This window comes from Scyliorhinus torazame, chromosome 26 (genome assembly GCF_047496885.1).
Source record: "Scyliorhinus torazame isolate Kashiwa2021f chromosome 26, sScyTor2.1, whole genome shotgun sequence".
Taxonomy (NCBI): Eukaryota; Metazoa; Chordata; class Chondrichthyes; order Carcharhiniformes; family Scyliorhinidae; genus Scyliorhinus; species Scyliorhinus torazame.
In genome coordinates, this window is record NC_092732.1 from 24,312,099 (window position 1) to 24,329,293 (window position 17,195).

At 54.4% G+C, this 17,195-nt stretch overlaps 2 protein-coding genes across 2 annotated transcripts in view; both read right to left on the minus strand.

The window, feature by feature from the left end:
* The window catches only part of LOC140402849 (NAD(P)H-hydrate epimerase-like), a 923,606-nt gene that overhangs the window by 89,787 nt on the left and 816,624 nt on the right, over nt 1–17,195 (minus strand). The gene's annotated exons all lie outside the window — the stretch shown is intronic.
* LOC140402850 (uncharacterized) overlaps nt 1–17,195 on the minus strand; it is an 88,597-nt gene that overhangs the window by 52,646 nt on the left and 18,756 nt on the right. Inside the window, exons 4-5 of the mRNA XM_072490474.1 lie at nt 16,574–16,702; nt 761–882 (exon numbers count right to left, since the gene is read on the minus strand). Of these exons, the coding sequence (XP_072346575.1) occupies nt 761–882; nt 16,574–16,702 (251 nt within the window). The remainder of the gene's footprint in view (nt 1–760; nt 883–16,573; nt 16,703–17,195) is intronic.

Consider the following 17,195-nt stretch of genomic DNA (forward strand, 5'->3'; position numbering starts at 1 on the left):
GGGTCTCGAAGGTCGGCCGGGTTGGGTCGCTCAGGTCGGCCAGGTTGGGTCGCTCAGGTCGGGTTGGGTCTCGAAGGTCGGCCAGGTTGGGTCGCTCAGGTCGGCCGGGTTGGGTCCCGAAGGTCGGCCGGGTTGGGTCTCGAAGGTCGGCCGAGTTGGGTCGCTCAGGTCGGCCGGGTTGGGTCCCGAAGGTCGGCCGGGGTTGGGTCCCGAAGGTCGGCCGGGGTTGGGTCCCGAAGGTCGGCCGGGGTTGGGTCCCGAAGGTCGGCCGGGGTTGGGTCCCGAAGGTCGGCCGGGGTTGGGTCCCGAAGGTCGGCCGGGGTTGGGTCCCGAAGGTCGGCCGGCGAGGGTCGCTCAGGTCGGCCGGGGTTGGGTCCCGAAGGTCGGCCGGGTTGGGTCTCGAAGGTCGGCCGGGTTGGGTCCCGAAGGTCGGCCGGGGTTGGGTCCCGAAGGTCGGCCGGGGTTGGGTCCCGAAGGTCGGCCGGGGTTGGGTCCCGAAGGTCGGCCGGGTTGGTAAAAATGGGTCCCTGGAAAGAAAGTTTGAAGAACACTGCCCTACATGATGCCAGTGGCTGCACTTGGGGAGTACTCAAAGCTTGGTAATCTGGAGTGTGCGGCCTGCGGATGATCCCACACGTCCCCCCCTCCCCCCAACCTCTCCCCAAGTCCCAACCGAGACTCAGCCGGGAGTGACACCTGGTGTCTTCCTTCCGGCACGTTCCGACGCTGCTCGGGCTCAAGCGGGTGGCGCGGCGTTTACCTGCGATTTTCCGAGGGCGGCTAAGGAATGCTTGTAGTAGAGGATGGCCTTCTCGGGGTCTCCAAGGTGAAACTTGGCCGCCCCGAGGCCTTCGCAGGCCTGCCACTGTCCGTGAAAATCTCCTGCGTTGGGGGAAAAAAGGAGTTAGGATAAATTCCAGGGGGAGGGGGGGTCGAAGCCCGTTACCGTGGTACCTCCGTGGGTCTGTTCTGCCTCTTTGTCGCCCACTGCTCTGTATTCGCGGAAACAGAGTACTTTACCGTGGAGCAGGAGGCCTGTATCAGCTCCTTGGAGGGGCTAATACAGCCCATCCCATATCTGAGTCCTGTGCACTGACCGTTCGAATTGTCAAACATCCGTCCATTGTGTTACGACACCCTGGGCTAGCGCACGGTCAATTACAGTCCCACAGGCCCCGGGGTCACCAGTAAATTAACCAACAATTCTGACAAAAATACCCAAAAGTCTTTGCCCTTGGATGGCCAATAAGTACTCTGAGAGAAGAGGTTCTTCCTCAGCTCAGTCCTGAATGGCTGACCCCTTATTCTTAGGCCGTGGCCCCTAGTCCTGGACGTCCCCAACATCAGGAACATTCTTCCCACATCTAGCCTGTCCAGTCCCTTCAGGGTGTTATATGTTTCTATGAGATCCCCTCTCATTCTTCTAAACTCCAGTGGGTACAAGCCCAGTCAATCCAGTCTTTCTTCGTATGTCAGTGCTGCCGTCCCGGGAATTAGTCTGGTGAACCTTCGCTGGACACCCTGAATAGCGAGAATGTCCTTCCTCGAACTAGGAGACCAAAACTGCCACAATACTCAAGGTGTGACCGCACCAAGGCCCTGTATAACTGCAGTAAATACAACTGGGTAACTTTCACCTCAACCCGCCATCTCTCTCACACACACACACACACACACACACACACACGCGCGCGCGCACACACACGCACACACACACAAAAGACAGACAAACATAGAAGGGGGAAGCGGTGAAAGAAATTATAAAGATGAGTCAAAAGATAAGAGTGTTTGTCTCATATGGTGGTTCTTCAGCACACTTTCCTCACAGCAAGCTTGCAGATTAAAGTCTCTGTTTTACAGTCGGTAATGGTCTTCTTTGTAGAGTCATTAATTCAGGGTCCCTGTAGCTTAGCAAAATGCTGTACTGACAGGCTTTCTGGAGAGACACCTTACTTCTCATCAAACTGGGCCTTCAGCACGAGGGTCGCATTCAGGCCTCTTGGGAGGGATTCTCCCTTCTGACGGCAGAGTGTTGACGCCGTCGTAAAAACCAGAGAGTTTTACGATGGCGTCATCGGACCGCTATCTATCACGGTCCTGTGCCGTGCAGAGGGTCCGGCACGGCACTGGAGCGACTCACGCCGCTCCAGCTGCTGATACCGGCGTCAAATGGGCGCCGCGGTCTGCCCGTGCGCGCTACAGCCGGCGCGGATTTGTGCTTCCTTCTCCGCACCGGCCCCCGACGCAATATGGCGTAGGGCTACAGGGGCCGGCGCGGAGTAAAAGAGGTCCTCACCAGGAGAGGCTGGCCCGCCGATCGGTAGGCCCCGATTGCGGGTCTGGCAACGGTGGTGGCCCCCCCCCCCCCCGGGGTCGGATCCCCCTCCGCCCCCCACCAGGCCGTCCCCTCCCCCCCGCAGGATGGAGGCCGAGGTGCCGCCGGCTAAGGCCACACGTGAACGGCGCCGGCAGGACTCGGGCTATCTTGGCGGGCCGCTCGGCCCATCCCGCGTAGAGCGGCCCCCGACTGCACCGGCTCCAATGGCGCCGATTCGCCGGTGACCGGAGACTCGGCGGACAGGTGTTGGGACGGCGGCCCCGGGGTCAGAGAATCCCGCCTCTTATCTTTCAGGAGAGAGAGAGAGAGTCGGTCGGTTCTGGGCTCTGCCTGGCCATAGATTTCATCCAGGCTCTCCACCAGTTCAGGGACACTGCCGCTCGGGAGCAAGCCGGAGAGGCGAGGAGAGCGGGTCCCTTCTCGCCGGGGCTGCCAAGACCAAACCTGAATCAAGCCTCGGGACTCTGAAAAACATGCCGGTGGGACCAGGTCAGATCACCACCGGTTACCAGCAGAACACAGCCGTTTCGGCCAATTCACTGGTCACCGGCCTAATCAATCAAACCGAATCACAGTCGATCTCTGCCATTGGTGCCGGTCAGTCTACACGTCCAGTCCAAACCGGCACAGGTTACTGCTCGAGTTAAAGGCACAGGCCGCCTTAAAGTCACAGGTCCATGAACCATCCGTGGATCAAAAATGAGACGGCGAAAGTAAAATTCAGAGGAAATGAAGGAGCAGGCAGGAGGGTCGCACACATTTGCCCCATTAGAAACTCACACTCATGTCTTTGGTCAGACAGGCTGTGTCTTGCACAGAAAAGGTGCCCTCACGTAAAGTAATGGAAAGGCACAGTTGGCCATTCTGCCCTTCGAGCCCATGCTGGCCCTCGGCACAGCAATCCAGTCAGAACCATTTCCCTCCCCTCCTACCCCATGCCCCTGCGAGTTTATTTCCCTGGAGTGTCCCTCCGATTTGTTTTGCAAGCGTTCGCGGGCTCTGCGCCCACTCCCACCCCGCGTTCATGGGCAGCGAGTTCTAACCTGCGGGCTGTGTATCTCTATCCATTGCCCTGTACTCACTCAGAAACGTTCAGGCACACTGCTGTTTGTACAGGTGAACTGCTCCCTGTATTGTAGATTCACATGCACCCTGTGCTGCTCTGTGAGCCCCCTTCCTGTTGACTCCTTTATTTCCCATTTCTTTTACTTTGTGATCACCATTTTTGATCCACGGATCTATACTGGACGTGCGCCTTGAGCACCCTTACATCTTGAACAGAAGAACTCAGACTTTGTGGCACCCGAGAGATCGGAGGGTTGGTTTGATTGGTTGGGAAGGGTGGGGGCGAATGGATTGGCCAGGGACAGTCTACTGCCTGGAAACAGACATGCAAGTAGGTCCTGCTGGGTGGGGCCTTCAGAGGACCCTGCAGAAACATTCCGGACTCTGAAATTTCTCTAAAAATGACGGCTGCCTGCTGCCTCGGTGAATTTACGGGGCAGCCACTTGACCCTCGAGGTGGAAGCTCTCTCTCTGCTCTGCCGCCTACTGTCTAAAGGCAGAAGTCTCCAGACCCTGATGACTCCACAGGGAAAACCATGACAGACTAAGGCAAAGGTGTAGGCCTCGACTGAAGAAAGGATCTAACTGGAGGACGTCCATCTGAAAGAGACTCATCTTTTAGTACTTTTTGCACCCCTGTTTCCCCTCTGTGTTTGTTTATCTTACGTGTGTGTTTGGAGGCTGGGCGAGTTAAAGAGATGGTATTAAAAATTAGACAGGAGTTAACCAATTGTATTTCTTGACTATTTAATTCTAGTTATTGAAAATGCTAAAAGTTAATTGTGTTTAAATTTACAAACCTGGGGCGGGATTCTCCGATCCCCCCGCCGGGTCGGAGAATCGCCGGGGGCTGGCGTGAATCCCGCCCCCTGCCGGTTGCCGAATTCTCCGGCACCGGATATTTGGAGGGGGGGGAATCGCGCCGCGCCGGTTGGCGGGCCCCCCCACCCCCCCCCGCGATTCTCCGGGCCGCGATGGGCCGAAGTCCGGCTGCTGGAATGCCTGTCCCGCCGGCGAGAATCAAACCACCTCTCTTACCGGCGGGACAAGGCAGCACAGGCGGGCTCCGGGGTCCTGGGGGGGGACGCGGGGCGTTCTGGCCCCTGGGGGGGTGCCCCCACGGTGGCCTGGCCCGCGATCGGGGCCCACTGATCTGCGGGCGGGCCTGTGCCGTGGGGGCACTCTTTTCCTTCCGCCTTCGCCACGGTCTCCACCATGGCAGAGGCGGAAGAGACCCCCTCCACTGCGCATGGGCGGGGATGCCATGAGCGGCCGCTGACGCTCCCACACATGCGCCGCCCGGCAAACTCAGTTTTGCGCCAGCTGGCGGGGCACCAAAGGCCTTTCCCGCCAGCTGGTGGGGCGGAAATCAGTCCGGTGCGGTGAGGGCTCGACCCCTCAAGATGCGGAGACTTCCGCACCTTTGGGGCGGCGCGATGCCAGACAGATTCGCGACGTTTTTGGCGCCGGTTGGCGGACATCGCGCTGATTGCGAAGAATCCGGCCCCTGGTGACTGTAATCATCGGGCAGCTGAAGACCGGGGGTATTTTGGAAATTAGGAGTTAATTTCAACTGGGTTGCAAGTCCGGGTCAGGTTGGGCTGGAATCGAACATGCGCAGGACAAGGGTATCGTAACAACTCCACCCCCTTTTCCAAAACACATTGAACTGTTCCTGTACTCCCCACTCTGTATTCTCACACACTGTGTACCGCTCCTGTATTCTTACACACTGTGTACCGCTCCTGTATTCTCACACACTGTGTACCGCTCCTGTATTCTCACACACTGTGTACCGCTCCTGTACTCCCCACTCTGTATTCTCACACACTGTGTACCGCTCCTGTATTCTCACACACTGTGTACCACTCCTGTACTCCCCACTCTGTATTCTCACACACTGTGTACCGCTCCTGTATTCTCCACTCTGTATTCTCACACACTGTGTACCGCTCCTGTATTCTCACACACTGTGTACCACTCCTGTACTCCCCACTCTGTATTCTCACACACTGTGTACCACTCCTGTATTCTCCACCCTGTATTCTCACACACTGCGTACCACTCCTGTACTCCCCACTCTGTATTCTCACACACTGCGTACCACTCCTGTACTCCCCACTCTGTATTCTCACACACTGCGTACCACTCCTGTACTCCCCACTCCTGTATTCTCACACACTGCGTACCGCTCCTGTACTCCCCACTCTGTATTCTCACACACTGTGTACCGCTCCTGTACTCCCCACTCTGTATTCTCACACACTGTGTACCACTCCTGTATTCTCACACACTGTGTACCACTCCTGTACTCCCCACTCTGTATTCTCACACACTGCGTTCCGCTCCTGTACTCCCCACTCCTGTATTCTCACACACTGTGTACCGCTCCTGTATTCTCCACTCTGTATTCTCACACACTGTGTACCACTCCTGTATTCTCCACTCCTGTATTCTCACACACTGTTTACCACTCCTGTACTCCCCACTCTGTATTCTCACTGTTATAACCTGCCTACTGACGATTGGCTGGGGACTAATGATTATCCCACAATCCTATGGGAGTATGAACTTCCCCAATGAGGGGGGCGGAGAAACTCCTACTATAAATATGCTGGCCAGTCCAGGAACCAGGAGGAAGGAGAAGGTAGCAAGGGAAGTTACTGCTACTACTATGTATATATTGTTATAGTAAAATAAACTTTATTATTTTGTATCCTTAAAACTCGTGCTGGATTCTTCGAGGCCCTTACAAAACTGGCGACGAGGGTTAAAGTGAATAGCTGTCTACACTGCTGAAGCCATCTCCCTGGATTTTTGTTGGATACAGGTTGGAAGTTGTTTTCTATTATACCATGCCTCTGTACGGACGTTTGGATGTTTTTGATGCTGCGCTGGAAAGCTGGAACCAGTACACGCAACGAATGCGTTACTATTTCCGGGCAAACAATATCACTGAAAACGAGCGCCAGGTGGTCATATTGCTCACCGCCTGCGGGCCGCATACGTTTGGGGTGATTAGGAGCCTTACGTACCCAGCTGCGCCGGACACCAAAACGTTTGACGAACTTGTGAATATAGTGGGGCAACACTTTAACCCAACCCCGTCCACGATAGTCCAGCGTTACCGGTTTAATACCGCTGAGAGGACCCCTGGAGAATCCCTTGCCGATTTTTTTATCCAGGCTACGCGGGATTGCGGAATACTGTGACTATGGTGAGACCTTGTCAGAAATGTTACGCGACCGTTTGGTTTGCGGTATTAACAATGCGGCCACCCAGAGAAAGTTGTTAGTGGAGCCAACATTGACTTTTCAACAGGCAATACAAATAGTCTTGTCCCGAGAGAGCGCAGAGCGAGGAATACAGGAGCTACAGGGAATGGAAGTGCATGCCTTGGGGCGGAACCCTTTCCGCCCAAAAACGTCCCCCCGCACTCCTGCGGTACCTTGGGCGAGGCAACGACCAGACCGACGCCAGTGGCCATCGGACATTCCTCCCCGAAGGGAGCCTTCTCCAGAGCCAATGGATGAGGAGCCATGTCCGTGTCAGACTTGTAGGCGCCGACCCCGTCGCAGACGGCGGTCTTGGGGACGCCAGAGGCACCGTCGTTCCGACCGAAACTGGGACCAGCCCAGGGGCCGTAACTGGGACCAGCCCAGAGGCCGTACCTTCCATGTGGATGAACCTGCGGCGACCACTCCTGAGGACGTGGAGACGGAGGACGACTGCCTGCAGCTGCATTGTGTGGCAGCTCCCCGTGTGGCCCCCATTAAGGTGACAGTACGGGTCAATGGCCACCCGCTGGAGATGGAGTTGGATACTGGCGCAGCGGTCTCCGTGATCACCCAGAGGACATTCGACCGCATCAAGCAGGGTATACAGACCCTTACACTAACTGACTCACAGGCCAGGTTGGCCACCTACACGGGGGAACCACTGGACATTGCAGGAACTACAATGACCCCTGTTGTCTATGGACGCCAGGAGGGGCGTTTCCCACTTATCGTGGTGCGCGGCTATGGGCCCAGCCTGTTGGGTCGGGACTGGTTGCGCCATTTGCGGTTGCAATGGCAGCACATCCTCCAAACAGTTTCTGGAGGGTTGACTGAGGTGCTAGGACGATACCCAGAGGTATTCCAGCCTGGTCTGGGGAAAATAAAAGGGGCCGTAGCCCGTATCCAAGTTGAACCAGGAGCCACACCGCGCTATTTCCGGGCGCGCCCAGTGCCTTACGCTTTGCTCGAGAAGGTAGAAGGGGAGCTCACTCGTTTGGAGAGTTTGGGTATTATCAGGCCTGTCCGTTTTGCTGACTGGGCAGCACCAATTGTGCCAGTAATGAAGCCAGATGCCACAGTTCGCTTGTGTGGCGACTATAAACTTACAGTGAATACAGTTTCCCGACTCGACCGATACCCAATGCCTCGCATAGAGGATCTCTACGCGAAACTTGCAGGCGGACTCTCATTCACAAAATTAGATATGAGTCACGCATACCTGCAGTTGGAGCTGGACCCTGCCTCCCGACCATATGTAACAATTAACACACACCGGGGCCTGTATGAATATACACGGTTGCCCTTTGGAGTATCCTCTGCCTGCGCAATTTTTCAACGTGTTATGGAGGGCATTTTGAGAGGTTTACCACGTGTGGCTGTCTACCTAGATGACGTGTTGATTACAGGGACGCCGGAGCAAGAGCATTTGGAAAATCTGGAGGCTGTCCTTAAACGCCTTTCGGAGGCTGGAGTCCGTTTACGTCACACAAAGTGCGTATTTCAGGCAAAAGAAGTAGTCTCCCTAGGTTATCGGGTGGACCGCGAGGGTCTGCACCCCGTCGCAGAGAAGGTGCGTGCAATTCAACATGCCCCCACCCCGACTGACACTTCGCATCTTCGTTCTTTTCTCGGTCTCGTAAACTATTACGGGAAGTTCCTCCCCAATCTGGCAACTACGCTGGCCCCCTTACACCTGCTGCTAAAGAAAAATCACACCTGGGTTTGGGGTCAGCCGCAAGAAACCCGCTTTCCGGCGGGTAAAGCAACAGTTGTCGTCGTCTGGGTTACAAACCCACTATGATCCGGGAAAGCCTTTGCTCGTCACATGTGATGCATCCCCGTATGGTATTGGGGCTGTCCTGTCCCACAAGATGGAGAACGGGGCCGAGCGACCGATAGCTTTCGCCTCCCGCACATTGACTGCAGCGGAGAAGAAGTACGCGCAGATCGAGAAGGAGGGCCTGGCAGTGGTTTTCGCGGTGAAACGCTTCCACCAGTATGTGTACGGCCGCCATTTCGCTATCGTGACTGATCATAAGCCCCTGCTGGGACTCTTCAGAGAGGATAAGCCGATACCGCCCATTGCTTCTGCACGGATCCAGCGCTGGGCTTTGTTGCTTGCTGCATATGAGTATTCTCTGGAGCACAAACCAGGTACGCAGATAGCAAATGCCGACGCACTGAGCCGATTGCCTTTATCGACCGGCCCCATGTCGACCCCCACGACCGGTGAGGTGGTCGCAACCCTAAATTTTATGGACACCTTGCCTGTCACGGCATCACAGATCCGTGAGTGGACCCAGACGGAGTCAGTCCTGTCAAAGGTTCGGCACATAGTCCTGTATGGTGGGCAGCATAGACAGCTCCCAGGCGAGTTACGGGCATTTTCCTCCAAGCTGTCAGAGTTCAGCGTGGAAGACGGCATCCTCTTGTGGGGGACGCGTGTGGTTGTCCCGGAAAAAGGCCAGGAGCTGATATTATCAGACTTGCACAATGGGCATCCGGGCGTGACCAAGATGAAAATGTTGGCCCGGAGTTATGTCTGGTGGCCAGGCCTCGACACCGACATTGAGAAGGTGGCCCAAAACTGCTCCATTTGCCAGGAGCATCAGAAGCTTCCGCCGGCCGCGCCCCTACATCACTGGGAATGGCCAGGGCGGCCTTGGGCACGCTTACATGCAGATTTCGCAGGCCCTTTTCAGGGATCCATGTTCCTCCTACTAATTGACGCCCAGTCCAAATGGCTGGAGGTGCATAAGATGCAGGGGACAACGTCCTGCGCAACAATTGAAAAGATGCGTTTATCGTTTAGTACGCATGGCCTCCCCGAGGTGCTGGTCACGGATAATGGCACTCCATTCACGAGTGAGGAGTTTGCTAGGTTTACAAAGATGAACGGCATCCGCCATATCCGCACTGCCCCTTACCACCCGGCTTCAAATGGGTTGGCAGAGCGCGCAGTGCAAACATTCAAAAGAGGCCTAAAGAAGCAGTCTTCCGGATCAATGGCCACGAGACTGGCTCGGTTTTTGTTTACGTACAGGACCACCCCCCATACAGTGACTGGGGTAGCTCCCGCAGAACTCCTAATGGGCCGGAGCCTTCGCACTCGCCTTAGTATGGTCTTCCCGGACATTGGCGCAAAAGTACGCCGCACACAAGAACGACAGGGACCGGGATTGTCTCACCATCGTCCGATTCGGCAGTTTGCGCCCGGTGACCCAGTATTCGTGCGGAATTTTGCTGGTGGTGCCCAATGGGTTCCTGGGGTAATCTTTCGCCAAACGGGCCCTATATCGTACCAAGTGCAAGCCCAGGGTCGTCTCCAGCGAAAACATGTAGACCACGTCCGGTCCAGAAGATCATCCCCGCAAAAGATTCCCCGCCCCCGGAGCTCAGTTCAACAGCGGCAAAGACCAGAAACAAGGGAAGGTAGTCCTCCAAATCTTCCACTGGTGCCTCACTCAAAGCCTGCGCAGGTCATGACGGGACCGAATGGGGACAGAGACGCTGACATGATGGAGGCAGCAGACTCTGACTCCGAGATGGAGACACAGGATGAATCAGAGGGGGAATCCTCGGGTCCACAGGCCATGGATGTACAACCGCGCCGTTCATCACGGAAGCGCCGGTCTCCATCTCGTTATACGCCGCCTGATCCAGCGCCGCGTGCAAATGGCGTCCGGCCTGCGGCCAAACGAGTTCGACGCCTCCCTTCGCCAGGGCCTACGGTGGATTCCTTGGACTTTGGGGGGGAGGGATGTTATAACCTGCCTACTGACGATTGGCTGGGGACTAATGACTATCCCACAATCCTATGGGAGTATGAACTTCCCCAATGAGGGGGGCGGAGAAACTCCTACTATAAATAAGCTGGCCAGTCCAGGAACCAGGAGGAAGGAGAAGGTAGCAAGGGAAGTTACTGCTACTACTATGTATATATTGTTATAGTAAAATAAACTTTATTATTTTGTATCCTTAAAACTCATGCTGGATTCTTCGGGGCCCTTACAAAACTCACACACTGTGTACCACTCCTGTACTCCCCACTCTGTATTCTCACACACTGCGTACCGCTCCTGTACTCCCCACTCTGTATTCTCACACACTGCGTACCGCTCCTGTGCTCCCCACTCTGTATTCTCACACACTGCGTACCACTCCTGTACTCCCCACTCTGTATTCTCACACACTGCGTACCGCTCCTGTACTCCCCACTCTGTATTCTCACACACTGCGTACCACTCCTGTACTCCCCTCTCTGTATTCTCACACACTGTGTACCACTCCTGTACTCCCCACTCTGTATTCTCACACACTGTGTACCGCTCCTGTACTCCCCACTCTGTATTCTCACACACTGCGTACCACTCCTGTACTCCCCACTCTGCATTCTCACACACTGCGTACCGCTCCTGTACTCCCCACTCTGTATTCTCACACACTGTGTACCGCTCCTGTATTCTCCACTCTGTATTCTCACACACTGTGTACCGCTCCTGTATTCTCACACACTGTGTACCGCTCCTGTACTCCCCACTCTGTATTCTCACACACTGTGTACCGCTCCTGTATTCTCACACACTGTGTACCCCTCCTGTACTCCCCACTCTGTATTCTCACACACTGTGTACCGCTCCTGTACCCCCCACTCTGTATTCTCACACACTGTGTACCGCTCCTGTACTCCCCACTCTGTATTCTCACACACTGTGTACCGCTCCTGTACTCCCCACTCTGTATTCTCACACACTGTGTACCACTCCTGTACTCCCCACTCTGTATTCTCACACACTGTGTACTGCTCCTGTACCCCCCACTCTGTATTCTCACACACTGTGTACCACTCCTGTACTCCCCACTCTGTATTCTCACACACTGCGTACCACTCCTGTATTCTCCACTCTGTATTCTCACACACTGTGTACCGCTCCTGTACCCCCCACTCTGTATTCTCACACACTGTGTACCGCTCCTGTACTCCCCACTCTGTATTCTCACACACTGTGTACCACTCCTGTACTCCCCACTCTGTATTCTCACACACTGTGTACCACTCCTGTACTCCCCACTCTGTATTCTCACACACTGCGTACCGCTCCTGTACTCCCCACTCTGTATTCTCACACACTGCGTACCGCTCCTGTACTCCCCACTCTGTATTCTCACATACTGTGTACCGCTCCTGTACTCCCCACTCTGTATTCTCACACACTGTGTACCACTCCTGTACTCCCCACTCTGTATTCTCACACACTGCGTACCGCTCCTGTACTCCCCACTCTGTATTCTCACATACTGTGTACCGCTCCTGTACTCCCCACTCTGTATTCTCACACACTGTGTACCACTCCTGTACTCCCCACTCTGTATTCTCACACACTGTGTACCACTCCTGTACTCCCCACTCTGTTTTCTCACATACTGTGTACCGCTCCTGTACTCCCCACTCTGTATTCTCACACACTGTGTACCACTCCTGTACTCCGCACTCTGTATTCTCACACACTGCGTACCGCTCCTGTACTCCCCACTCTGTATTCTCACATACTGTGTACCGCTCCTGTACTCCCCACTCTGTATTCTCACACACTGTGTACCACTCCTGTACTCCCCACTCTGTATTCTCACACACTGTGTACCACTCCTGTACTCCCCACTCTGTTTTCTCACACACTGCGTACCGCTCCTGTACTCCCCACTCTGTATTCTCACATACTGTGTACCGCTCCTGTACTCCCCACTCTGTATTCTCACACACTGTGTACCACTCCTGTATTCTCACACACTGTGTACCGCTCCTGTACTCCCCACTCTGTATTCTCACACACTGTGTACCACTCCTGTATTCTCACACACTGTGTACCGCTCCTGTATTCCCCACTCTGTATTCTCACACACTGTGTACCGCTCCTGTATTCTCACACACTGTGTACCGCTCCTGTACTCCCCACTCTGTATTCTCACACACTGCGTACCGCTCCTGTACTCCCCACTCTGTATTCTCACACACTGTGTACCGCTCCTGTACTCCCCACTCTGTATTCTCACACACTGTGTACCACTCCTGTACTCCCCACTCTGTATTCTCACACACTGCGTACCACTCCTGTACTCCCCACTCTGTATTCTCACACACTGCGTACCACTCCTGTACTCCCCACTCTGTATTCTCACACACTGTGTACCGCTCCTGTATTCCCCACTCTGTATTCTCACACACTGTGTACCGCTCCTGTACCCCCCACTCTGTATTCTCACACACTGCGTACCACTCCTGTACTCCCCACTCTGTATTCTCACACACTGCGTACCACTCCTGTATTCTCCACTCTGTATTCTCACACACTGTGTACCGCTCCTGTACTCCCCACTCTGTATTCTCACACACTGTGTACCACTCCTGTACTCCCCACTCTGCATTCTCACACACTGCGTACCACTCCTGTACTCCCCACTCTGTATTCTCACACACTGCGTACCACTCCTGTACTCCCCACTCTGTATTCTCACACACTGTGTACCGCTCCTGTATTCCCCACTCTGTATTCTCACACACTGTGTACCGCTCCTGTACCCCCCACTCTGTATTCTCACACACTGCGTACCACTCCTGTACTCCCCACTCTGTATTCTCACACACTGCGTACCACTCCTGTATTCTCCACTCTGTTTTCTCACACACTGCGTACCACTCCTGTACTCCCCACTCTGTATTCTCACACACTGCGTACCACTCCTGTACTCCCCACTCTGTATTCTCACACACTGTGTACCACTCCTGTACTCCCCACTCTGTATTCTCACACACTGCGTACCACTCCTGTACTCCCCACTCTGTATTCTCACACACTGTGTACCGCTCCTGTACTCCCCACTCTGTATTCTCACACTGCGTACCACTCCTGTATTCTCCACCCTGTATTCTCACACACTGTGTACCACTCCTGTACTCCCCACTCTGTATTCTCACACACTGTGTACCACTCCTGTACTCCCCACCCTGTATTCTCACACACTGCGTACCGCTCCTGTATTCTCACACACTGCGTACCGCTCCTGTACTCCCCACTCTGTATTCTCACACACTGTGTACCGCTCCTGTACTCCCCACTCTGTATTCTCACACACTGTGTACCACTCCTGTACTCCCCACTCTGTATTCTCACACACTGCGTACCGCTCCTGTACTCCCCACTCTGTATTCTCACATACTGTGTACCGCTCCTGTACTCCCCACTCTGTATTCTCACACACTGTGTACCACTCCTGTACTCCGCACTCTGTATTCTCACACACTGCGTACCGCTCCTGTACTCCCCACTCTGTATTCTCACATACTGTGTACCGCTCCTGTACTCCCCACTCTGTATTCTCACACACTGTGTACCACTCCTGTACTCCCCACTCTGTATTCTCACACACTGTGTACCACTCCTGTACTCCCCACTCTGTTTTCTCACACACTGCGTACCGCTCCTGTACTCCCCACTCTGTATTCTCACATACTGTGTACCGCTCCTGTACTCCCCACTCTGTATTCTCACACACTGTGTACCACTCCTGTATTCTCACACACTGTGTACCGCTCCTGTACTCCCCACTCTGTATTCTCACACACTGTGTACCACTCCTGTATTCTCACACACTGTGTACCGCTCCTGTATTCCCCACTCTGTATTCTCACACACTGTGTACCGCTCCTGTATTCTCACACACTGTGTACCGCTCCTGTACTCCCCACTCTGTATTCTCACACACTGCGTACCGCTCCTGTACTCCCCACTCTGTATTCTCACACACTGTGTACCGCTCCTGTACTCCCCACTCTGTATTCTCACACACTGTGTACCACTCCTGTACTCCCCACTCTGTATTCTCACACACTGCGTACCACTCCTGTACTCCCCACTCTGTATTCTCACACACTGCGTACCACTCCTGTACTCCCCACTCTGTATTCTCACACACTGTGTACCGCTCCTGTATTCCCCACTCTGTATTCTCACACACTGTGTACCGCTCCTGTACCCCCCACTCTGTATTCTCACACACTGCGTACCACTCCTGTACTCCCCACTCTGTATTCTCACACACTGCGTACCACTCCTGTATTCTCCACTCTGTATTCTCACACACTGTGTACCGCTCCTGTACTCCCCACTCTGTATTCTCACACACTGTGTACCACTCCTGTACTCCCCACTCTGCATTCTCACACACTGCGTACCACTCCTGTACTCCCCACTCTGTATTCTCACACACTGCGTACCACTCCTGTACTCCCCACTCTGTATTCTCACACACTGTGTACCGCTCCTGTATTCCCCACTCTGTATTCTCACACACTGTGTACCGCTCCTGTACCCCCCACTCTGTATTCTCACACACTGCGTACCACTCCTGTACTCCCCACTCTGTATTCTCACACACTGCGTACCACTCCTGTATTCTCCACTCTGTTTTCTCACACACTGCGTACCACTCCTGTACTCCCCACTCTGTATTCTCACACACTGCGTACCACTCCTGTACTCCCCACTCTGTATTCTCACACACTGTGTACCACTCCTGTACTCCCCACTCTGTATTCTCACACACTGCGTACCACTCCTGTACTCCCCACTCTGTATTCTCACACACTGTGTACCGCTCCTGTACTCCCCACTCTGTATTCTCACACTGCGTACCACTCCTGTATTCTCCACCCTGTATTCTCACACACTGTGTACCACTCCTGTACTCCCCACTCTGTATTCTCACACACTGTGTACCACTCCTGTACTCCCCACCCTGTATTCTCACACACTGCGTACCGCTCCTGTATTCTCACACACTGCGTACCGCTCCTGTACTCCCCACTCTGTATTCTCACACACTGTGTACCGCTCCTGTACTCCCCACTCTGTATTCTCACACACTGCGTACCACTCCTGTACTCCCCACTCTGTATTCTCACACACTGTGTACCGCTCCTGTACTCCCCACTCTGTATTCTCACACACTGCGTACCACTCCTGTACTCCCCACTCTGTATTCTCATACACTGCGTACCACTCCTGTACTCTCCACTCTGTATTCTCACACACTGTGTACCGCTCCTGTACTCCCCACTCTGTATTCTCACACACTGTGTACCGCTCCTGTATTCTCACACACTGTGTACCACTCCTGTACTCCCCACTCTGTATTCTCACACACTGTGTTCCGCTCCTGTATTCTCACACACTGTGTACCACTCCTGTATTCCCCACTCTGTATTCTCACACACTGTGTACCGCTCCTGTATTCTCCACTCTGTATTCTCACACACTGTGTACCACTCCTGTATTCTCCACCCTGTATTCGCACACACTGTGTACCACTCCTGTATTCTCCACCCTGTATTCTCACACACTGTGTACCACTCCTGTATTCTCCACCCTGTATTCGCACACACTGCGTACCACTCCTGTATTCTCCACCCTGTATTCTCACACACTGTGTACCGCTCCTGTATTCTCACACACTGCGTACCGCTCCTGTACTCCCCACTCTGTATTCTCACACACTGTGTACCACTCCTGTATTCCCCACTCTGTATTCTCACACACTGTGTACCACTCCTGTATTCTCACACACTGTGTACCGCTCCTGTACTCCCCACTCTGTATTCTCACACACTGCGTACCGCTCCTGTACTCCCCACTCTGTATTCTCACACACTGTGTACCACTCCTGTATTCTCACACACTGTGTACCGCTCCTGTACTCCCCACTGTGTATTCTCACACACTGTATACCGCTCCTGTATTCTCACACACTGTGTACCACTCCTGTACTCCCCACTCTGTATTCTCACACACTGTGTACCGCTCCTGTACTCTCCTCTCGCTGTATTTTTGCCGCTCACCGGTATCTTTGAATGCCTGAAGTGCGTGCAGGTAGTTTTCTGCTGTGTCTCCATGGTCCCCCAGCTGGCCGTAGGCGTAGGCCAGGTTACAGAAGCACTGGCCCTGTGCATTCCTGTTTCCGAGCGACCCTGCGGAGAGATGTGGGAGCCTGTTACTGCTGGTTTCCTGGATGGACGCGGCTGGTCGAGAGGCTAGGGTCTTACCGGCCCGGATGGCTGCCTCAATTAAACCTGGGTGGGGGGGGGGGGGGGGGCGCGGTGGGCGATCTGTCTGTGAACCGCTGCTGGATGTACGTTCCAGGAATCGGTTACTCTCTGTGTAACAAAGCCAATGTCGTGACGGCGCCTTCATCCTCCACACCCCACTCTGCCGGGTTACTGCTCGCCCAATCGCTGTGTCCTTGAGGGCCAACGTAAGAGGAACATGAGGAGGCCCCTCCAGCCTGACCTGGCCACTCAATCAGCTCACAGCTCATCCCGAACTTAACCCCATCTCCCCGCCCTGGTTCTGAAACCCTCTCCGGTCAACCCCAACAAAATCTATCCATCTCACTTTGGAAATGTCCAATCTTCCAACCCCAAGACACTGGGGTTTTTCTGGGGCAAGAGTTCGAGACAACCC